Here is a 24,080-nt window from a genome sequence, read left to right as displayed (position 1 = left end):
TGCTGAACCAAGATCTGTTTTATTTATAATCTGCTATCTTGTCCTGAGATATGATGAATGGATTTTATTGTCATATCATATCATGGGACAGCAAAAGATTTCTTTAGTTTTCTTCTAACTAATTCCCATACGAAACAACTCATAGACCCTGGCAGACTAGGAAGAGCTAAGATGGCGGTTTGAAAATCTTTCTTTCCTCTATGTGGAATGAGGGGGGCTGTCTAGAAGGTCGTGACCCTGGAATTACTGTGCCTCTCCTCATGACAAAGACCCCCTTTCAAGCTCAGTCACCTGGCCCTATCTACTGGAGGTACATGATAAAGATCACACAGACGTTTCACCATGCTTTTGGCTCCGCTTCACAATAGATAATTCTGCCATATGTCTGCTATTTTGTCAGGAATGTTATGCTATGAAGGTAAATAAATCCTGTCACAGACCGACTGCACTAGTTAAATGAAAATGGGCAAGTGATATAGAGACATGGCAGGAATAAGTAGGTGAACTTAACTCATGTGATTTTCTGTTTCAAGGGAAATTTCTTCCTTCTGCAAACCGCACTATACAATTGTCCTTTTAACTGGAACTCACAACCTCTCGTCAATGGTCTTTGTCCAAACAGACAAACCTCTCACAAAAGTTTGAGTGTAAAGTTGAGCATGACATAACTGCACAGTTGACCTGGTCAGCTCAACACTTTCAGGTTGCCTAAAGTCCGCAGATTAATCCATAATCCAATGGACTAGACCGAAACAAACAACCCCGCTGACCCACTGTTGAATTCCCAGAGTTTTAACCGTTCATTAATCTGGAAACTTCTGCTTCTACTTTTGTCTCCTCGCAAACAGTTTATCGTCCCATATGAAGAATACTTTCCAAATGTCTCTAACAGTCAGGTAAAACTGAATAGTCCAAATCTTTCATTTATAGATTGAGAACAGCAATTTGAGGTAAACTATTTACACCTTTAATCCAACTGAATGAGTAAATGACACAATAATGATTATGTATAAAATGCTGCAAATGTTTTATGACAGAAAAACAGTCATAGTTTTAGTTATAGTTTTCCCTTTATAGTTAATTCAGTGTGAAACAAAACTATGAATCTCAATAAGTTCATTTTTAAGTGCTAAAACCTACAAAATAGTTGTAGCTCATTGGATGAAGACAACAATTTAGTTGGTCTGTAGCAGATTTCCAGTTTTCTATGAATGAATTTTACAGAATAACATAGGATATCCCTTTATTAGTCCCATGATGAGGAAATTTCCAATGTTTTCATTCATGTGTTTTCAGTAAATAATGTGGTAAGTCTTTCTATATAAAGTATCTACCAAGAGTTGTGGGCTTGCCAAAAATAACTTTTTATGAAATTAGTCTACATACAGATCAATGAAACTCTGAGAATAGTCTTGAAATATTAACGTGGTCCTTTTGAAACTTGTTTTACCAGCTTTAGGATTTCATGATTCACTGACACAGTTTCATGTAGTCAGCTCAGAGCCTGGTCTGTGCTCTGCTGGATGTAGCCGTCCCCTCTTCTTAACTAATGTGAAAGTGAAGGTGCATCTCCTGGCCGGGGCCAGGCCAAGCAGGTCAAGGGGAGGAAGGAGGGCTCGAGTTAAAAAAAAAAAAGAAATCCCTGGGAGAGTAGATGCTGCTGGATTGAGGGGAGGGAGATGAGGTTCAGGTTTCAGCCTTACAGGGGGTCTGGGGGAAGGACTGGTATTTTGGAATATACGAAGATCCATACAAGGCACAGTGGACATAAAACCGCGGTGCTTGCCCTGACGCGGTGGGTGCAGAGTGCCAGCTGGGGCCCCGCGTTGGATTCCACTTAGATTTTGGAGGGTTTGACTGCATGGTGCCATAAGTCTCTGGGAAACAAACACTTTTACACGCCACTGACTGAGAGAGCCTGGTCTCCACCGTCCCTTCATTTCTCACCCGAGCTCCTGCATGTCTAATATTTAGACATGTTCAGCTTTGTGGATTCAAGGACTGTTCTGCTACTTGTAGCATCCCAAGTTGTTTTACTATCCGTGGTCAGATGTCAGGAAGAGGACGACCGTAAGTTGCAAAGTTTTTCTTGACATGTTTCTTTTTTTTTTTTTTACTTGGATAGAAAAATGTGGATTGTTACTTTGATGTTGTTATTGACCTTTTCTTTTGTGATGTTTCTAGAAGACTAAAAAAAAAATACAAGTGCAGGTGGTGTGATGTCAAATGAAGAGCGTGAAAAGCTCAAATCAGTTAAGCTGAAATGAAGACATAACCAATTAGATGTTATTTTCATTGATGCAGGTGTTAAGTCTTTGCTGATGATAAAATGTGCTGTCAGGCAGGTTTTCAAAGATCTCTCTAAGTAAGTGAGTGCATAGTTTTCTGTAGGACAGGTGAGGCTGTCAAGGCACATCTGTGTGGGATGGAGGACCAGGTGAACAAGTGTTCATTTGTCCTCACCTTGGTCCTGCAGCTCAGCCCTTCCTGCTCTGTTTGCTCTTGAGCACAGTGATTTAATTCAGAAGCAGATCTGCCTAAAAAGCAGATCTGCGACGCCTTAAATGTCTTTAATTGCTCTTTTTCCTACATTATCAAGAAGGAACACACTTTTTTTCATCTGGGTTGTCAGGGTTTTCCAGAAAGTCAAGTTGTGAGCAGCTTATCAGCCAATCAGAAGTGAGTTTAAGTGTTTAAAATAAACCACCACACCAGCAGATTCAGGGGTTTTCATGATGTGGAGTGACGGGGTCAGACCGTGTTTGACCCCAGACTAGCAGGCTCAAAGGGTAGCAAGAAGAGACAGGGACAGAGGACAGAGTGCAGGGCAGGAGTCAACAGATGATGGACATTTAGATGTATTTATAGCAAGATGCACTTTACAGCTCCTGCGTCCTCCAGTGCCCTCTCTCTCTCTCTCTCTCTCTTATCATACATCAGCTTTTAGCATTCATTAACCCTTTAACCCTGTTGTAAAATTATCATATTAAAGGCAAAGCTGCAGAGAAAACAGCAGACATTTCAGCTGCAAAGTATCCAAAGTCATTTCTGATCAGGAGCCTTGTAACATGTATGTGCTAAGAACCAGGTTCACAAATATGTTTAAAAAGACAAATAACAGCAGTTTGTAGGCCCAGCCCCTTAAACTGTGTTCATTAAGTGAATGTCCCATTCTTAATTCCCCAGCGTGTTTGCGCTGGCACTTGACACAGCTATGGGACCCAGATGGAGCAATTTAGCAGGACCCCCTGTTTACTTAAGGCAGCAGCTTGTCAATTGGGCACAGTATCCCTGGAAGAGAGGTTCATTCATTCGAGCAGCAGAGCAGGCCCGCAGGTTAAATATACTCAGCCAGCTACGTGAAATACCTCAAGTAGCGACTTCAGATACAACTGTTAACTGTGCCTCGTATTGACATCTCATTTTATGCAGCTTCAAAACACCTCCATTTGAGTATTTTATCACCTCTTGTGAGTGAATTATACTTAAAATGTCTTAATCATACTTTTGCTCCACAGCTACTTATTCATAGTGGTGTATATTTTGGGGTTCAGGCCGACACCTGTTCATGTGCATCAAAGCACCGAGGCCACATGCAGTTACATTCATGTGTTGTTCTATTTGTTAAATCAGACTTTTTATTTTTATATACTTTGCACTACATTATAAAGCTTTTATTTGACACAGCATAACTTTTATCTTTCTCCATCTTCCTTGTACATCCCTCCCCTTCACTCATGAACCACTCCTCCATCTCCATCTTACCCCCCGACACTGCCCTAACACCTCCCACTTCCTCACCCCCCACCCTTTGACCTGCTTACATCCTCTTATCCACACTTCCCTCTCTCTCTTTCCCTCTCTAACCCAATTTTTTTTTTTCATAACACCATTTACCTCACCAACCCCCCTCCCTGCCCCAACGCTGTATAAACTCCACAACCTTTTCTATATCTAACTCTCTGCTGAACCAAACTTCCTGTCCTCCCGTTGCTCCTGTGCCCTCCTCCTCTCCCCCCTGTCTGTGTGCACCTGCTGCCTCGCCTCGCCTCGCCTCGCCGCGCTCCGCTCCCCCTGCTGGCCACCGCAGAGGAGGCAGGCGGCTGCATCCAGGACGGCCAGCAGTATAATGATAAGGATGTGTGGAAGCCAGAGCCATGTCGTATCTGTGTGTGCGACAGCGGAGCGGTTCTGTGCGATGAGATAATCTGCGAGGAGATCAAAGAGTGTGCCAACCCTATCATCCCATCTGGAGAGTGCTGTCCCATCTGCCCTGCTGATGCCAGTGCCCCCATTGGTTGTAATTTATTTATTCACATACCCATAAATAAATTACTCTTGTAGCTTGCATTCATCTCCCTCCCAGCTAACACTTTTGAATGGGGAACCGCCGCAGGAGCCACACGTTCTGCCTGACCAGTAGAAACATTGATGATAATAACAATAAAGTGGGGGTGTAATTTCCTCTAAGGGGTTAAAGCTTTATGATTTATTATTTTTATTAACGACTGGTCAACATAACACCTGCTGTTCCCTATTCCAAAGTGAATCTCTCTACGTGCTTGGTTTTTTTTCTGGAGACCAGAACATAATCAGAACGATATCACTCCCTGGACGGATGCTGAGATATGAGATATGTCTGGTTCTCAACTAAACCAGTAGAGACGCTCTCTGCTTATTTTAACTCATGACTAAGATGAAGCTTATGTTCGTACTGAGCCGCAGCTCAATGATTTATACGACCCATTTACAAAAGTAGGGTGTCTTCAGGTGATCTATCTCAGAGATGACCCAAAGTTTTCCCAAACTTTTTATGCACAAGGCCTCAAGTAAACCTGTCGAGGCCTCACAAAGAGCCACTGTATCCATGTGGTGTCTCAAGAAATCTCCTTATATTAAAGTTATTACAGGAATATTCCTGCATTATTCATCTGATTTTTGATTTAAAATGTGTAATAATCGAATTGCCTTTGCTGACACCCCAGTTTTTGCTCAGTAATGGATCATCATTGGATGTAAACATCCTTCCATTGAACTTTGAAAGTAAAATCTTAGTGGCACTGGCTGCCGCTGCTTTATTCAACATGCTGAGCTTACAACCTGCTGACTTTGTACTTACAGTAACATTTTGGACCCAAACACATTCTCATCTCCTGGTCCATGCTCTGCTTCTGCTTCATCTCTCATCATTAATATAATCTGGATGGGTTCTTTCCCTTTGGGTTTGGTATTTGATCACTTTAGCATCATTTAGGTTTTCCTCACAGGTCTCTTATAGAGGTTAGATTTCAAATCAGTCAAGTGTCTGAAATGTTGACGACTTTTAACGTTGTGGTTCTTTCTTCCTCTCTTCTCCCATTTGTCTGCGACATCAGAAACAATTGGTGCTAAGGTAAAAATGCTGCCCCATGCATCTTCACAACAAGTAAAATCACAGTGGTTTTTTTGTTTTTGAGGAAGTTGTTTCAGGCCACTGATGTCTTGTTGTTCTCTTATCAATCAGGGCCAGAAAGGTGAACCAGGAGATATTGCAGATGTAAGTATGAGTCCTCTCCACTTCACAGTAAATAACTGATACTCCATTTCTGTTCAAAAGTGCAATCTACACAAACTCATTAATGATCAAAGCAGCCTTTTAAGTTGAATTGTTATTATTTGGTATCAGAGTTGGTTCACATTCATATTCATAATAATCTCCTACATGGGGCACGAATCTCTGAAGATTTTGTTTGTTGAATTTAATTATAATTAACTCTGCTTTGAATTATTCAGTTTGTTCAATTGATTGCTTGTTGCACTTTTTTTCCCAAGTTTTAAAACATTATTAGTATTTCAATACGTTTGATCATTAGAGTGGCACTTTCTCAGCTACAATGTCCAAAGTTTCGTTGGACATTTTATTAAATGAGGACAAACCCTGCATTCCTGGGACATAATGAACCTGATCAAATCCGCTTAGGTCCTCTCAGCAACTTCACTGAAAGTGCACATGTCAGGTGGACAAAGTCGGCCAAAGCAGAGGTTAAGACGAGGTTATGTTTTAGCAAAACTTGTCCTGTCAACATAGATCCCCATCAGACTGTGTTTTTTGGGCTTAATGTCCACCTCCTACAAAGTAGGAATGTTCTCGCCTTATTTTAGCTGACGACCGGACGTAGCATGAAAGATTGGTCTTGTAATAAGTAGCAATTGGTGACAACAGTCACAGGCACCTGACATAAGCTTTTCATTTATCTTTGTGCAGGTTGTAGGACCAAAGGGACCACCTGGGCCTATGGTAAATACTTCACTCTTCTAACATGTATCTTGTATTTCTATGTTTTACAGAATCTATTTACTCACACTTTAATGATGCATAATAATTACGCTTTTGCTGTAAATAGGAATTTAAGGAAACCTGTAAATCTCACTTAGACTGAAGACAATTATCTCTATTTTGCAGGGCCCCCCAGGTGAGCAGGGATCACGTGGAGAAGCTGGCGCTAAGGGTGATAAGGTAAGAGACAAAAGAGAGAAACACCCCCATCAGTCTTCCTGCTCAGTGCTTCATTCAGAATAAACTCCATCATGAGTTTTCAGCACTTGGTTGCACAGGGCCGCCAAGTATCAGGCCAAGCTACAGCAGCTCTGAGATGTGAGACTTCCTCTAGTGATAAAGGCACTGATATAACAAACAACATCTAGTGCAACCACTGATCATCAGAGGACAACAGCTTCAAGTATAGAACAAGCAGCAGGATTTCTGACCTGAACACTTCCTGAATCCTTACAGGCGACTCTGAGAAAATAACCATCTCTCTTTTTCCCTAGGGAAATCCTGGACCTCGCGGAAGAGATGGTGAGCCTGGCACCCCCGGAAACCCCGGCCCAGCTGGACCACCCGGACCACCAGGGCTTGGAGGGGTGAGTCTCCTGGGCATTTCTGTAACACAGCAAAGATGATTTACAGATTAAGTTTCAACACTGCTGTATTACACTCAGATAGAAATATACAGAGATGACCTAATGGTCATACAGTATCTTTTCCATCAGTAAATCTATTGTTTGCACTGGAGAATGTATGAAATGCATGTTTACGCTCTGAGACTTGTGCATCCTGCAGGCCGTCTGTCTCTTTAGCGAAGAGCAGGTGCAGACACATTTTCCTCCTGCTAACTGACCCTCCATTAAGTCTGTAACTCAGTTTGTGACTCTCTTTAGACAAGACCAACTGCATGAACTCGGCGTGTTTTGTGCCTTTACAGAACTTTGCTGCTCAGATGGCCGGAGGTTTTGATGAGAAGGCCGGCGGCGCTCAGATGGGTGTGATGCAAGGACCAATGGTAAGAAGAAGTACGACTGTGTGGTGTATGGTTTTTATCTCGGAAGCAGCTCACCTGTCACAATTACAAAACATCACCACTGACATTTAGCTTGCAATGGACTGGCTGCTGAAAATAAGCAGCTAAAAATAAACTGCTCGGTACGAGGGTTGAAATGCTGCCACCTAGTGGCTCAGTAGCTTCACCTGAACACAGAATTCATTTGACTATTATTTCTAGTGTCTGCAGCCACAGAACAGACGACAATTTTATATTTTCCTTTTCTTTAAAAAGACTGTTCAGGATAAACCACATTAATGACTAAAAAAAACATGTTTATTTTCATTAATGGGGCCACAGAAATAGGTTTTGCAAATATTTAATAGGAGAGGTATTTTAAGGACATATTAACTTTAATCCCTTGAATGTGTTTGAATCCTCTGAGCCTGAACTGGCGTTATGTTTACATTTCACATCATTCTCAGTGGCTTTGACTGCTGAGTTCTCTATTCAAGGCACCCAAATTTGTCACACTGTGTGGGTAAAAATATGCACTGGGTAAACTTTGTGTTTCTATTGCAGGGTCCTATGGGTCCCCGTGGTCCCCCTGGACCTTCTGGAGCTCCTGTAAGTACAGACATTACAGCACTGCACCATGATGTGATTAATTACTGCCATTAAACTGCTTAAATGTCAAAAAATAGTTGACATAAATAGTGAATAATTGTTGGCATGAATGCATAAATCCCTAATAGTTTGCTTTGTCATTTGTGCCAACAGGGACCACAGGGTTTCCAAGGCTCCCCTGGAGAGGCTGGAGAGCCTGGCCCAGCTGTAAGTATTAATATCAGGACGTCTTTGTGTCTAATAGACTCACTGCAGATTGCACAGGTCACGTTTGCTGTTGTGTTTCCTGTTTACCTAAAGCAACTACAGATACAGATACAAATGCTGCGTATGAATAGTAGCTATTTTACTGAAAGTTTACTTCAATGGACGGACACTGTCAAAGATGATTATCTCAACTTTAAGTAGCAAGTGTTTCACTGTCTCATCAACTAACTCACTTTAATTTCCAACAGGGAGCATTGGGACCTCGTGGACCACCTGGACCTTCTGGAAAACCAGGAAGTGATGTAAGTATCAAGGCTTCACCTCCTTATGAAACCCAAAGCTCATCAAAACATGGATATAGAAGCAAGGGTCAAAGGTCAAAGCAAACCACAGCTTTTTAAATAGATAATGATTAAGGAAACTTTTTTTTTTTACTTATGCTCTTATTTTAAAACATAAAACGCAAATGTTTGGGTTTATTTCCTTATCATTTCATAATGATTGATATCACTCCTTCTACATGCACTTGATGCTATGACCTTTATGGACCACTAGGGGGCACTGTCTATTTCCTAACAACAATGATGAAAATAAGTGCACAAGACTGTAAGCATGCAGCAGCAGCAGCCTACCACAGTAAAGTGCCATGCAGCTACATCCCAATTTAAAACTACCGTAAATAATCTCTCCACTTCCTGTTCATCTTCAGGGTGAGGCTGGCAAACCTGGCAAAGCTGGTGAGCGCGGACCTGCAGGGCCTCAGGTGAGTGAATGATAATGAATCTCTCTGTTTTCTAACTCCGGGATTACATATCAAAGTCAAGAGAGAAGAAAAACAGTGATGAATTAAATATGCCTCTAAAGAAAATGTTTCATCTCTATTTCAGGGAGCTCGCGGATTCCCTGGAACTCCTGGACTTCCCGGCATCAAAGGACACAGAGTGAGTGTTTCAACTAACAGCAGCTCCATTCTTCACAGAGCTGCAGCCATTTGTTCATCATCACACCTGAGGGGATCTGACTGATGCATGAGTCCTGATGGGTTTTCTCCTGTCTCTCTCTCTCTCTCTGTCTGTCTGTAGGGTCATCCTGGTCTGGATGGAGCTAAGGGAGAGACTGGTGCTGCAGGAGCCAAGGTATAGGACCATCACATTATCTAAAGAAGAGATAATGATAAAATTCACATTTTCGTCACTTTTGCTTCCATTGTTTACTTCTAATTTTTCTGATCTCTGTTGCTCTCAGGGTGAGGGTGGTTCTTCTGGTGAGAACGGTGCTCCCGGACCCATGGTGAGTTTACACGCACGCTATTGCTCTCTGCTTTATTTCTAAAGGCTATTTCATTCTTAGATATGATGATAAATAATTACTCATGCATTTATTTAAATTACAATGACTAGAATAAGCTAATGAGTTGTGTTCTCTGCCATAGGGCCCGCGTGGTCTGCCCGGTGAGAGAGGACGCCCCGGAGCTTCTGGAGCCGCAGTGAGTAACATGTCTTAGTCATATATCTGCTTCTACACACCGAGTAGTAACATGTTTCTAATAACAAATTTGAATTCATTATAATTTAATGATTGATCTCTATATGATAAGACACAGAACTGACTCTCCCGTCTTTCCACTCCTCAGGGTGCCCGTGGAAATGATGGCTTGCCCGGTCCTGCTGGTCCTCCTGTACGTATCACAGTTCCTACTCTGCATCCAGTTCACTTTGTTACTTTTAAAATAAGCTACAGCCTTTAATAACATGTCAACAAAGTATTGGTTTCACTAGACACAAGCTCTGACCTGCTGATTTGTTTTGTTCTGTCACCAGGGGCCTGTTGGTCCTTCTGGAGCTCCCGGCTTCCCAGGATCCCCAGGAGCCAAGGTTGGTTCACATTCACATCAGCGTCTTCATTAAACCAGTGTTTTAATGTAGGAGTCCACACATGTTGAAATAAAGCAAAAAAGAAAGTGTCAGTGTCACTTGCACCATTTCAGTCACTACTTTACGATTCCTGTAGTATTTTCAGAAAGTTGGTCACTCCCACCTCTTTAAATACAAAAAAATCTGTTGTATATTAAACAAACAACAAACTGCTCTATAACTTTATAAGGAAGAAAGTAGGGGTGTAACGATTCGTTCCAACAATGATTCATGGTTGCCGATTCGATGCCGATCTTGGTTCATTTAGAACGATACGATAGGATACGATTCAGTGACTTGAAATCGATTCAGTAACTTTTAAGGCAAAACTTCAACCAGTGTAGCTGTGAAATAAAGAAGACAATGAAAAGGGAGCAGTAATTCAAAAGCTCCCAGATGTGTTGAATATACAGTATATAAGTTTATATTAGTTAGAGTGTATAATTCAGATAAAATGACCTGCAGATGAGACAGTTCATGACAGATACACAGGTGAAGATAATTACACAGCATCATCTGCATCTGTACAATATGGAGGTACAGATGTTCACAAGTTGACCACCTTCTCTACCAGTTAGTGATGAGTCTGACTGTCTTGTGTCCTCTCAGGGAGAAGCTGGCCCTACCGGTGCCCGTGGAGCTGAGGGTGCACAGGGACCACGTGGAGAGGCTGGTACCCCAGGATCTCCCGGACCCGCTGGAGCATCGGTTCGTTTGTCATCACTTATCCTGATCATATATATGTTTAATCTGAATTTACAGCAGCCAATCATGGTCATTCTTACTCTGACTTTGTTATTCTGTGCATTTTTTAATTGACTGTTTCATTCTGTGTGTGCACAGGGTAACCCCGGTACTGATGGTATTCCTGGAGCTAAGGGATCTGCTGTAAGTCCACTCTCTCTATTGATACATTTAGGATCCAATATTACCTTTTTAATAATAATAATAATAATAATAATATTAATACTGTACTTGATTCTGATATTTCCTCTCTCACTTCTTCCTTGAAGGGTGCCTCTGGTATTGCTGGTGCTCCTGGATTCCCCGGCCCTCGTGGCCCACCAGGACCACAGGGAGCCACTGGCCCTCTGGGGCCCAAGGGACAGTCTGTAAGTCACCTGGGGATAATATAAAACTTTGTTAAACCTTCTTACATTCTGTGTTATGATTACTGAGTTGACTATTGTTGTTGTTCTTATTTCCTGCCATGTTTAGGGAGACCCTGGTCTTCCCGGATTCAAAGGTGAAGCTGGACCCAAGGGAGAGCTTGTGAGTTTCTCAGTTTTGACCTGATTTACAGTGATTTCCGACTGTATATTCCCTCAACAATATATTTAAGAAACAGTCTGGAGTAGGTTTACTGAGATATCTTTATTTTTTCTAGGGCCCCGCTGGTCCTCAAGGTGCCCCCGGCCCTGCTGGCGAGGAAGGAAAGAGAGGAGCCAGAGGAGAGCCTGGAGCTGCTGGACCACTTGGACCTCCAGGAGAGAGAGTGAGTAACGAGGATTTACCACAATACTGTCAAAAAGTAAAGTTATTAACTACCTGTTGCTATTTATGTTGCTCTGTCTAACTTAAAGTTGCGTTTCTGTTTTGCAGGGAGCTCCCGGTAACCGTGGTTTCCCTGGTCAGGATGGTCTTGCTGGTGCTAAGGTGAGTCCTGTGGTTTCAGCTCAGTGACTCCAGGCAGCAACACAGGCTGCATCTGTATTTCAGCAGCGACGTGGCTGTGAAGCTGCCATATTAACCATCATACTGATATTTTAAAGTTGAACAGACTGACTGACTGACTGTCTTGTCCCCCCTCAGGGCGCCCCCGGTGACCGTGGTGTTCCCGGTGCTGGTGGTCCTAAAGGTGCTACTGGAGACCCAGGACGCACAGGAGAGTCCGGCCTCCCCGGAGCCAGAGTGAGTCCTGCATCTTCAGTGTTGAAAAGTTTTAGTCATTTTTTGGCGATCGCTCTGATCTCAATGACTTATCCTCATGTTGGCAATCTCTAAAAATGTGTGTTTCTTTCACAGGGTCTCACTGGTCGTCCCGGAGATGCTGGTCCTCAGGGCAAAGTTGGACCCTCTGTGAGTATAATACTTAAAATCTTCTGTTTATAGCGGTTTCAGCTCAGAAATAATTGATTGTGAGAAGTGTGTGTAAGATCAAAAACAAAAACAAAGAAAATGCAGCAGACTGATCATCCCTTTGAACAAGCTTCATCAGTTTGGATTTTTCCTAATATAGTTTAATTGGACGTAATATCGGCTCTTTGCCAATAATCTTTCATAATTAGAGACTTGAAATGAGAAATGACAAGCTACAGCAGCTGCAATATTCAAAAGCAGCACTCTGCAATATCGCAAAAACCACCATTTATGTCCTTCTATACAACCACAGCACTCTCATGCACTACATGCTCTAAGTCAATTTACTCACAAACTGTACAATCACATATGCTACAATCATGATAAACACACACCTTTCAATTACAAAGTTAATCTCTGGGTTTCTGTACTGAGTTCTTATGTTTTACCTTGTGTCCTCTGTAGGGTGCCGCTGGTGAGGACGGTCGCCCCGGCCCACCTGGTCCTCAGGGAGCCCGTGGACAGCCTGGAGTGATGGGATTCCCTGGACCAAAGGGAGCCAATGTACGTGTTTAGGGCTTTTTTGACAAGATAAACACAAGTTAACATGTTCATAATACGTGATATACAGCTGATAATAATATATTATATATCATAATACAACATCTTTGTGCAGAATAATCAAATAACAGTCCTGTCATTCGCCTTCTTACTCAGGGTGAAGCTGGAAAGCCAGGAGAGAAGGGTCTTGTGGGTCGTACTGGTCTGAGAGTAAGTACATTTTCTCCAAACCTTAAAAAACGCCTCCATCAATTTCTGCCTGTAGATCTGTTTTAATATAAGTGCCTCCTCCTCTCTGAACAGGGTCTGTCTGGAAAGGATGGTGAGACTGGTGCTTCTGGACCTCCCGGCCCTGCTGTGAGTATCCTAGTATGATTTCATGATGTGAGAACCGGCAGCTGAAATGCACTTTGCCTCTGGCTGATCACCTGTGTCTGGGTCTGTTGTAGGGACCCGCTGGAGAGAGAGGAGAGCAAGGACAGCCTGGACCTTCTGGCTTCCAGGTGAGTTTATTCTCTCATTAATCAAACAAGAAGTTAATACGATGTCCAAAGTCTCATTCGCAGACTTTCTTTTTTTATTTCCTCTGTATTTGGTCTTATTTAAAGCATCTTTGAGAGCTGTAAAAGCGCTGTATAAATAAAATGTATTATTATTATTATAAGCAGTAGCCTGACAACCTATAGTTACTGATATCATATAACTAATCTCTGTGTTGTTGATGCACAGGGTCTGCCCGGACCATCTGGTGCCCCCGGAGAGTCTGGAAAACCTGGTGACCAGGTGAGTGTTTATACCGTCCGACTACTTTGCAGTAGCGGCGGCTCTGTCTTTGCATCCTACAACTGTTTCAGTGCAACTCCCATGACATACAACAGTGCATATGAGCAGTCACTCTTCCTGACAGTATAAGGCTGTGACATGAAGTGACTGTGCCCTAAGGGTTGGAAACAGTGGTGATAGGGGTGGACAATGAGCAAAAGCAGCTTTTCGTTCAAGATGTTAAAAAATACTTGTTGTATTTCACATTAAAGGTAAATGTAGCCTCGTATCAGTGTATTATAATAACTCACTAATATTCTCTGCAGCAGAAAATGCCAATGCTAATGACTTAGGACACTTAACAGTTTTCATATTAAAATTCTGAGTGAAGATCCTGTCTTCAGACTTCTCCAAAACAGTCAAGGGAAACAAAACAAAGCTAAAACTGCTGCTTCTTTTGTGTAGATGATTATGACTACAGTGTAATACTGTTACAGCCCAATTCATCACCACAGAGCTGTTTTTAACAAGTGTCTTAAATGAGAGCACAACATAAGAATAAGTGTTAAAACATTTGATTAGATGTGTAATTTTACCAAAAAGCAGAATAAAAGCATCTGTCTTCTCTTTGCAGGGTGTTCCTGGAGAGGGCGGAGCTCCTGGTGCTTCTGGACCTAGAGTGAGTTTCCATGTTCAGGCATCTTGTCTACAAAACAAAAAGCGACATTTATGTGGTGGCATCATTTTTAGCTCAGTTACAACAGCTGAGCAGCAGCCACCACCACTTCATTTGTCTCCCACTGACCGAGCCGCCTCTTTGTTTCCTATAACAGGGCGAGCGTGGATTCCCTGGTGAGCGCGGTGGTGCTGGAGCTCAGGGTCTTCAGGGACCTCGTGGACTTCCTGGTACACCTGGATCTGATGGACCCAAGGTCAGTGCATCAGCCTGAAACAGATTTAAGCTTGAAAATTAGGTAGTATCTTAGTTTCTTGGGATTTCTTGGATGCAATGAGATGGCCTGTTGCCTCAGACGACACTCAGGAAACAGGCCATTAGAAACTACTTAAATCCATTAACATAATATGTTAAGAGCGTATTGGAGCTTTAGAGCCGCTTGCAGGTGGATTTTGTTATATTCTCTCAAAGCCAGGCGAGCTGTATCATACTACTTCCTGTCTTTATGCTAAGCTAAAGTAACTGGCTACAGCTTCATACAGTAACAGACCTGTTGAGTATATTTCCCAAAACTTCAAACTGTTCCTTGAAATAAATCTGTATAAATAAAGTATATATTTCTGATCTAGTATTTATATTATGGTGATCAAGTTGGATACAAATCTCTGAGGGAACCAGTTTCAGGCTTTTCACAACATTTATCAAATAATGTGCACACGATAAGTCACCTTTGGTATTACGAGTGAGAAAGCACCATGTCCACACTTGGGTTCAGTTAACTCATAGGAAACGTGTAGTATTAGCAGTAGTAGTAGCTGCTAACAAGTGATCTTCTGCTTCTAACTCAGGGAGCTATTGGACCCGCTGGTTCTGCTGGATCTCAGGGACCCCCCGGCCTGCAGGGTATGCCTGGAGAGAGAGGAGCTGGTGGCATCCCAGGACCTAAGGGAGACAGAGTGAGTGACTTTAATTTCAAAATGATCAATTACTTCATGGGTGGAGTGGCCATTTTTTTTTAAACAGAGGGACTTGCAGTTTCTTGTATGATTGACATGCATCCTTCCTTTTTGTCCAACAGGGTGACAATGGACAGAAGGGACCTGAGGGCGCTGCTGGAAAGGATGGATCTAGAGTGAGTTCAGAATGAATCTTTGGTCTCTTACTTGTCTTTTATTGCACAAAAAGAGCGACACTTCATTAACTAACTTATTTCTACATCCACACTTCTTTCTCTTCTCAGGGTTTGACTGGACCCATTGGACCTCCTGGCCCATCTGGACCCAACGGTGCCAAGGTAAGACACAGTGTTTACATATGGATTATTGTTTATAGGATGATTATTAGCTGAGTTTGAGGGAACAGGAGTTGATTTTACTTGAACATTCGTATTGTGTGTGGTGGTTTGACTGACTGTTCCTCTCCAATCCAGGGTGAGACTGGACCTAGCGGACCTAATGGTGCTCCTGGTACTCGCGGTGCCCCTGTAAGTATTTCTTCATGTCTTCTTTGTGTGAGTGGGATGGAGCCCATAATAAAACATCTACCAGCTAATGGTGCAGCATGTAGAAGAAACAGAATAAACATCGTCTATGATCACTAATAGAATCACATCCCACTCTGGTGCTTTTCTACACAAGCACTGACTCAATGTGACTCAGCTCAAAATGAGTAGAAACAGCGGGAGAAACATTACATGTTCAAGTTTCACACTAGAATAGCACTGTGTACCTCGGACAGAGTATGATGTCACTGTAGCTCACGGATAAATAGCATCATGAGTGATAACATAATAAGCGTCTCAAATGCAGGCACTTAATTGAGTTTGCACAGTGTACAGACAATTATTAAGCTCAAATTGGACCAGACTGAAACTTTGTCTCTCTCAAAGACGTTTGTGGCAGAAACCACAGTGAGAGGCAGCGTCTAGCTGTAAGGTAGATTTCTGGACATTTCCCACTGGTGTTATAGCAAAGTAACAATACTTGTGATCTTATTACACAGTTTACATCATTATTTCCCTATGTTTCAATCTATAATTAGTTATATATGTCACTTATGTATATTGAGTGTTGCGTTTAATGAGTCTTTTCTTTATCAACAAAATGAAACAAAGAGAGGATGAGATGTTTTGTTTTTGTCTAAACAACCAATACCAAACAAACATAATAGATAACTGATAATTCAAACCAATATCTCAATCAATATCTCACCCTGAGTCTTCTATCCTCTTGCAGGGTGACCGTGGTGAGGTCGGCCCTCCTGGACCTGCTGGCTTTGCTGGACCTCCTGTAAGTGACACCGACACATCAACATCTTTAGCTGGAAGGAGCTGAGCTGACTAGAAAAAACATTTCTACTTTAAGTTATTGATATTCTGCCAATAATACTGTTCTGTTGAAAACATCCAGGGTTCAGATGGTCAGCCCGGAGCCAAGGGAGAGCTTGGTGAGTCTGGACAGAAGGGAGAGGGTGGCGCTCCTGGACCCCAGGGACCCTCTGGAGCTCCTGGACCTGTGGTGGGTATTTTACCTTAAATAATGTAGATAATCTTAGGTCACATCTCTGGATCAAATGCGACTGGCGATAGCAACATTTTCAGTGCTAGTAAAACCACACTAGTGTGACATGAATGTGATTAAATGTCGTTCCCTTTCTTTTTTAGGGACCTACTGGTGTATCTGGACCTAAAGGAGCCCGTGGTGCTCAGGGAGCCGCCGTAAGTAAACTGCATTGATGTTTTATCACATTAATAAACCATCACACAATATATCATCTGAATGCAGATACAGAAGATTCATATTACATTACATTACACAGACAGCATGTTTTTAGAGATGCACTCACACACACAGGTTATTGATTCCCTTCACTTGAGTGCAATAATTTTAGCAACAACACATGAGACTGGAGGTGGAAAACTGAAACAATTCATCAATGAGCTTTAGAGGTCCAGATCTGCAACAGGATGTGAGTCATCTGAAATAAGCCAAAGGACCCACTCTGATCATTTTATGATAGATACATAAAAGAACAATTACTTCAGCTCACTCATTCATTTCTCTCCATATAACAATATCAAGATAAGATTTGATATTAAATATCAAACCAAATATAAGGGTCATGTAAGTGGCAAAATAGGATTCAAATGTCATAAATTTGAGTGACAGCTACTGGGAAACTAAACCAATGTTATTTCTATTCTCATGTTTCAATAAAACTCAACACATGGAAAATACATAGAACTGAATCAGTGTCAACCACCTGTTGAACAATGATGACAAAATGACCCATAGTTGAATCAAAATGCTAAACAGGTTCTTTTGATAGACATTAGTGTATTCACATATGGGGCAGTGAAATACATTATCTGCATTTTCTTATTCTTACAACACCGTCCTTAATACACTTTAGTGACAATAATCCAACATGCTGGGTGTGTTTATATTCACTGAGCTCTTCTCTCCATTGACAGGGTGCTACTGGTTTCCCTGGTGCTGCTGGCAGAGTTGGACCTCCTGGCCCTAATGTGAGTTCTTCATCAATAATAAATTGTAGAGAAGAGATGAGCTGCCTGAGTCCATCAAAAATAATTTGTGTTTGTGTGTTTTCTGCTCTTACTTATTATTCTCTGTCTTCCCGTCGCCACAGGGTAATCCTGGTGGTGCTGGTCCTGCTGGTCCCGCCGGTAAAGACGGACCTAAAGGTACTCGTGGAGATGCTGGCCTCCCAGGAAGGCAGGGAGACGCTGGACTTCGTGGACCTGCTGGCACACCAGGCGAGAAGGGAGAGGCTGGAGAGGATGGACCCCCTGTGAGTTTGATTTTACATTTATAGGAATCAGTGGAGTCCTGCTCTGAGACAGCATCGAGGCTCCAGCTTAACATTCACACCTAAATGCACACTGTTGACATGAGAAGATAAATAAGAAGTATCATAACTCAGTCTTCTTCTTCCTGACTCTGTAGGGAGCTGATGGACCTTCAGGTCCTATGGGTCTGGCTGGATCCCGTGGTATTGTTGGTCTGCCTGGTCAGCGTGGAGAGAGAGGCTTCCCTGGTCTCCCTGGACCTTCTGTAAGTTCTTTAGCTTTCCATACAAGCTGAAATTAGATTTCACATTTACAGAGCCCATAGCCTTTCTTTAAAAGAAATCTATCCAAAATATCAGACAGGCCTTCATCTTACTGTAACGTCTGCTTTGTCCCATTAGTTATCGTTGTGTTTTGCCTCTTTCTGTTTCCTACTGAACAGTCAAAAAGTGAAAGATCAGCTGAAAGTCAGAAAAATACATCTGGGGCATCAATGTTAAAGCAGTTTCTGAAATTTAATCAAATCTTTTCTTTGTGTTTAGGGAGAACCTGGGAAACAGGGATCTCCTGGCTCTGGTGGTGACCGTGGACCCCCTGGACCCGTGGGACCCCCTGGACTTACTGGACCTGCTGGAGAGACTGGTAGAGAGGTGAGAACTTTAATGATAACAACAATAAAATGCACAAAAAATCCCAATGCTTGGAGATCAGTTGTGTATCCATGTAACAACGAGCTCCCTTAGAGAAGCAGTAAATTTAACAATGACCATATTTATATATCAGACTCAGGAAATAACAAACACTGTGTCATTACTCAGGGAACCCCTGGATCAGATGGACCCCCTGGTAGAGATGGATCTACTGGAGTCAAGGTGAGAGAGCAAATCTGAAACCACACACACACACATAACACTGTTTTTGACAAACATCTGCAACATCTGTAATCCTGACTCATCATCTTGTGTCCTCCTATAGGGAGAGCGAGGTAACACCGGCCCTGCTGGAGCCCCTGGAGCCCCCGGTGCCCCTGGTAGCACCGGACCCGTCGGACCCCTCGGCAAACAGGGAGACAGAGGAGAGGCCGTAAGTCACACAGAACACACCTTCTTCTATTTTAAATATCGATATCACAAGGAAGCACCCACACATGTGCCTCTTTCTTTAGGGTGCTCAAGGACCCGGAGGACCCCCTGGACCTGGTGGTGCAAGAGGAATGGCTGTAAGTCTTGCCATCTCAAACTGAAGCCGTGTCACTACGTTTGTCTCAGTTTTTATTATATTTAGTCGATTAAAAGTGCTACACATTTGCAGCCGAATATTACGATACATGACACTGACTTTTATGAAACTTTTCAACCCCAGGGTCCCCAAGGCCCACGTGGAGACAAGGGAGAGGCTGGTGAGACTGGAGAGAGGGGACAGAAGGGTCACCGTGGATTCACTGGTCTGCAGGGTCTTCCTGGACCCCCTGTAAGTGATCTGAAATGAACAATTCATCACTACTGCTCTGCGTTTTATGTCTTGTCTGTCATCTGATCTCTCATCATCCCTATTATCTAAACAGGGCCCTGCTGGAGACTCTGGATCTTCTGGACCTGCAGGACCAAGCGGCGCTAAGGTAAGAAAACAGGACCTGGAGCAAAAAGCTCAAAGAGAAGAAGAAAAACTCTTATTACCATTTCCATCACGGAGTTTTCACACACAAGATATGTGATGGGAATGAAGGGCACAGGTTAGTCGTCTTGTAATTCTCCAATCACCAGGCAGAGATGGGGACAGGAAAGGCCACCTGCTTTAATTACCCACTGCTGTGATAAGATGGGCAGCCGAGGCATTTTGTAATTACTCTCTGCGAGGAAAAGAAGGAGACGGACCGTGATTTGTGAAACCACTCCCGCTGAGATCGGAAATGGACCTCAATATCTATTCTAGATTAGCTAAGCACTGAGCATGATAAGAAAAATGAAGGGGGATGTCACCACATAAATAATCTTCATCCATAATAAGGAAAAGGGTCTGGAGGTGATTGGGATAATAGAGACAAACTGGTGCTGCATTTGAATTATTTGATCAGACTTTTAGTCCAGACTCTTGGGTGGATGTTGAGAATAAAAATATAGTTTTATGCTTTTTCACACAGAAAAATTAAGTTCAGTAAATCAAATGTCTCATATTTAGATCCACTGGTTTCAATGTCAAACTCACTTTGTGTGTAGGGACCACCTGGACCATCTGGACCTGCCGGCAAAGACGGATCTAATGGACAGCCTGGTCCCATCGGACCTCCTGGACCTCGTGGACGCTCTGGAGAGTCTGGCCCTGCTGTACGTAATATGTCATAAGACAAATGAAATCTACAACCACCTCTAACAAGCCAGTATATGTCAAAGTTTCAATGTTGCCTTAGTGCACCCGATTGATCCATGTATTGCTTTTGCCTTCCTTCAGGGTCCTCCTGGTAACGCTGGACCCCCTGGTCCCCCTGGTCCTCCCGGCCCCGGCATCGACATGTCTGCCTTCGCCGGTCTGGGTCAGACCGAGAAGTCCACCGATCCTCTCAGGTACATGAGGGCCGATGAGGCCTCCAGCTCCCTGAGGCAGCACGACGTCGAAGTCGATTCCACACTCAAGTCCCTCAACAACCAGATTGAGAACCTGCGCAGCCCCGACGGCTCCCAGAAGAACCCAGCTCGCACCTGCAGAGACCTGAAACTGTGCCACCCTGAGTGGAAGAGCGGTAAGTAGGTTAGAGGGGTTGAAAAAAAAAAAGTATTAATGGGAAGAAAGTAAGATATGTTCACTTGAAGTCTAAAAAAGTTCCTTACTGGTGTGTAGGTGGTTACAAACTATTAACAGCTCTAGTTTTCTGTACAACTCTTCATGGCTCCAAACTCCAAGGTCTGAAAGCTTCGGTACAACAGGTGGCGTACCACAGGGCTCAGTTCCCGGCCTCCTTGAGCTCAAAACTACCATACCAAAACTAGCATTATTAATTATGCAGATGACACTCTGGTATACATGTATTTCCCTCATGATTATTCTGTGCTATGTTGGGAGGCGTCAAAACACTAGGAAACTAAAAACCTGTATAAAGTTTGGAAAAGGTGTATAGGTATTTGGCAGGAAGTATTTATCTCTCAATATGTGGTATGGGAATATGAACATTGGAGATAGAAACAATAAATATAGCATTTATATTATGAATGTATACATAGATAATTATAGAGAAGCTACAGTTGCAACAGAGTGAGACATATGATTTAAAACGCTTTGCATTCACAGTACGAGACACTATAGACGAGAGACTGAATAAACAGCTTCCTCAAGATGAAATCTTTTCTAGCATGTCAAAAAAATTTACTATTTAGTTTTTCTAGTTTCACAGCTTATTAATGAACCTCTCTCTTCTCTCCAGGTGACTACTGGGTTGACCCCAACATTGGCAGCACAGCCGACGCCATCAAGGTCTTCTGCAACATGGAGAGTGGAGAGACCTGCGTCTACCCGAGCATCGCCAAGGTACCAAAGAAGAACTGGTGGACCAGCAAGAGCAAGGACCGCAAACACATCTGGTTCGGAGAGACCATGAATGGAGGATTCCACGTGAGTCTTTTATTAATCACCTGAGATTTTTCTTTCTAAAAAACCACTCATGAAGAACTAATTGATCCTCAACATGAAGGCTGCTAATGAACTCCCCCGCTCTCTGTCTGGCTCTGCAGTTCGACTACGCTCAGGAGGGCCCCGCCGCCAATGCCGCCAGCGTCCAGCTGACCTTCTTGAGGCTTCTGTCCACTGAGGCATCCCAGAACTTCACTTACCACTGCAAGAACAGCGTTGCCTACATGGACCAGGCCACAGGCAACCTGAAGAAGGCTTTGCTGCTGCAGGGCTCCAACGATGTGGAGATCCGTGCAGAGGGCAACAGTCGCTTCACATACAACGTGTTGGAGGATGGCTGCAAGGTGAGAACAGACGGCTGCAACACAGAGCCAGATAAATGATTTTTTTTTTTTTAAATGTCCTTTAGGTTATAAAATAAGATTGTTGTTAACACTTCTTCCTCTCCTCAACCAACAGAAACATACAGACCGATGGGGCAAGACTGTCTTTGAGTACAAAACACAGAAGACCTCCCGTCTGCCAATCGTGGACATTGCTCCTATGGACATCGGAGGAGCGGATCAGGAGTTTGGCGTGGATGTAGGCGCAGTCTGCTTCTTGTAAAGTGGAGTATCACAATGGCCCCCCAAATAACAGGAAATAAATGAAACTCAACCATGAAACATTATACACACTTCCACAATAAAGAAGACTGGAAATTATAAAAAGAAAATTGATACTTTTTCTCTCACAACGAAGTGCTCTCCAAGTTGTACTCCCTGGATGTTAGCACTGAAGGGCACCGGCAATATCTGTACACCACACCAGCATTCTCTGTCAACCCACTTCCTGAGATCCAGTCATGTTTCCCATGGCCCACTGTTGACGGGAATGAGTCAGAGCCAGGAGGAAGAGGGACCAAGCGAACAAGTTATGGAGAACAGAAACATGACTTGATGTCACTTATTTATTGTCTAACCTGAATGGGCAGAGTTGAGGTAGGACTGGACGGGTTTTTTTCTTTGTAAAGTACAACAAGCCCCCTTTTCCACTACAGAACAGCCGCACAACCTCTGTCCCAGTCCTACTCCAGCTCCCTCCCTGTTTCCCTCCTGACACACCAATACGGCATTTTGAATCAGTGTAGACCAAACAAATATATATATTCTCAGTAAGTAAAATCAAATCCAGGTGCTCCAGGCCTGTCCATCACCAGCAGGAGCAAAAAAAACCTTTACTGTGTATTATAAATCCTTTGGTTCTATTGTTGTAAAAGTCTGTGTTTATAAACAACCAGATGGTTTTATATATATTTCCACATTATGTGTGTACATGTGTCTATATGCACACCAACACTTTTTTGGAAAGTGAGGATACATTTGGGATGTATGTTTCAGTGTCCCCCTTGACTGCCCATCAGAGGAAGACCCAGTTCTCTACAACAACAACAACAACAACATCAACAATATCAACGACAAAAAAAAAATTGTTTTGAAGAATTTGAGGGAAATTAATTTTGCCTTTTCATTGTAGTCATCCAGATCGTTTAAAGCTACCTCACGCTGAAAAACAAAGTGAAAATGTTGAGTTTAAAAATCTGAGCTGACCAAAACATTAGCTTTCAGGTGGATCTGGGGCTGAACGGCCATCTTTGCTTTGGGTTGCTCTCTCTTCAGAAGGTGCTATGAGTTCTGTAATTCTCCACCAAATGCCCCCTCTCCTTCTCACCCCCCACCCACCCAACCAACCACCCACCTACCCCCTACCCGAATTCCCACTAGCCTCACACCACACATTCACACTCCACCCTGGAGGAGGGGTGCAGCCGGGTTAAAGACAGGGGAGACAGGGGCTACTTGGAGACCTCCTCTTGAGTCCAGATCCCCCCCCCCAAAGCTGAACGCGGGACTCTGAGGAGGGTCGCTTAAAAAAAAAAAGAAAAGAAAAAGAAAAAACACAAAAAAAACAACAACCAGGGTGGGTTGTCTCTGTGTGTGTGAGGGCGTGTACATTTTTTTAATTAATTTTATTATGACCATGATCATTTTTGTTTTTATTTTGTTACACTTCTAATTGCTGTAAATTGGAAAATAAAAGGAAAACCGAATTAAGAATGAAGTTGATTTTTAATTGAGTTCTGAATAAAAACAGAAATGGCGTGGGGATGTATTTCTTCTCTCAACAGAACCGTTCATATGTGCTTAAATGTTCTATTTTTTTTGGTAAACTTGTATTTCTTGAGGTCAGTTACTCTTGACTGTGAGTGTGTAGTCTGTGTGCACGTGTGTGTGAGTGTGCGAAAGCTTAAGACTGATGCAAGTGTGAATCTCAAAGCCAAAAAGGAACAAACGTACTGTATTCGTTCTGCGGTTTCAGGGTGGGGCTGGGCGACGTTGGCTCCTGTTTGTCTGAACTAATAGGCATAAATAAAGAACATTTTGTTGACTGGAATCACGTATTTTGTAGAGTAATGATGCATCTGAACAGCCGCAGCACTACCTGTCCGTGCTGCGGCCTGCTTCCTCTCCGGTCTGTCCTGACTG

The 24,080-nt window shown here is 42.9% G+C and overlaps 1 protein-coding gene across 3 annotated transcripts; it reads left to right on the top strand.

The window, feature by feature from the left end:
* Window positions 1-1,763: 1,763 nt before the first annotated feature.
* Window positions 1,764-23,247, top strand: col2a1a (collagen, type II, alpha 1a). Of its 3 annotated transcripts, none has more exons than XM_085782526.1 (54): window positions 1,764-2,070; window positions 4,091-4,297; window positions 5,376-5,392; window positions 5,504-5,536; window positions 6,245-6,277; window positions 6,443-6,496; window positions 6,811-6,903; window positions 7,245-7,322; window positions 7,884-7,928; window positions 8,082-8,135; window positions 8,384-8,437; window positions 8,845-8,898; window positions 9,023-9,076; window positions 9,218-9,271; window positions 9,381-9,425; window positions 9,568-9,621; window positions 9,769-9,813; window positions 9,956-10,009; window positions 10,658-10,756; window positions 10,892-10,936; window positions 11,062-11,160; window positions 11,267-11,320; window positions 11,436-11,543; window positions 11,651-11,704; window positions 11,861-11,959; window positions 12,074-12,127; window positions 12,593-12,691; window positions 12,845-12,898; window positions 12,992-13,045; window positions 13,138-13,191; window positions 13,418-13,471; window positions 14,085-14,129; window positions 14,284-14,382; window positions 14,975-15,082; window positions 15,205-15,258; window positions 15,367-15,420; window positions 15,556-15,609; window positions 16,361-16,414; window positions 16,535-16,642; window positions 16,789-16,842; window positions 17,599-17,652; window positions 17,775-17,936; window positions 18,092-18,199; window positions 18,477-18,584; window positions 18,753-18,806; window positions 18,910-19,017; window positions 19,100-19,153; window positions 19,297-19,404; window positions 19,499-19,552; window positions 20,151-20,258; window positions 20,383-20,671; window positions 21,350-21,537; window positions 21,657-21,899; window positions 22,015-23,247. In XM_085782526.1, exons 1-54 carry the CDS (start codon window positions 1,977-1,979, stop codon window positions 22,159-22,161), a joined length of 4,464 nt encoding a protein of 1,487 aa, XP_085638652.1. In that variant the 5' UTR covers window positions 1,764-1,976; the 3' UTR covers window positions 22,162-23,247. The 3 variants fall into 3 exon arrangements, with proteins under 3 accessions (XP_085638652.1, XP_085638653.1, XP_085638654.1); XM_085782527.1 differs by having other exon boundaries at window positions 9,956-10,013; window positions 10,662-10,756; XM_085782528.1 differs by lacking the exon at window positions 4,091-4,297.
* Window positions 23,248-24,080: the final 833 nt, after the last annotated feature.

The sequence above is a fragment of the Trachurus japonicus genome, chromosome 7 (assembly GCF_045865225.1).
Source record: "Trachurus japonicus isolate A0001 chromosome 7, Traja_1.0".
In the NCBI taxonomy this organism is placed as follows: Eukaryota; Metazoa; Chordata; class Actinopteri; order Carangiformes; family Carangidae; genus Trachurus; species Trachurus japonicus.
This window is presented reverse-complemented; position numbering and strand designations above follow the sequence as displayed.

What these genes read in the sequence shown, in the direction of transcription:
- col2a1a (XM_085782526.1), top strand. Translation starts at nt 1,977, where the DNA reads ATGTTCAGCTTTGTGGATTCAAGGACTGTTCTGCTACTTGTAGCATCC. An exon ending in CCGGAGCTTCTGGAGCCGCA is followed by an intron (nt 9,622 to 9,768) that starts GTGAGTAACATG and finishes TCCACTCCTCAG; the next exon opens with GGTGCCCGTGGAAATGATGG. An exon ending in TGTTGGAGGATGGCTGCAAG is followed by an intron (nt 21,900 to 22,014) that starts GTGAGAACAGAC and finishes CTCAACCAACAG; the next exon opens with AAACATACAGACCGATGGGG.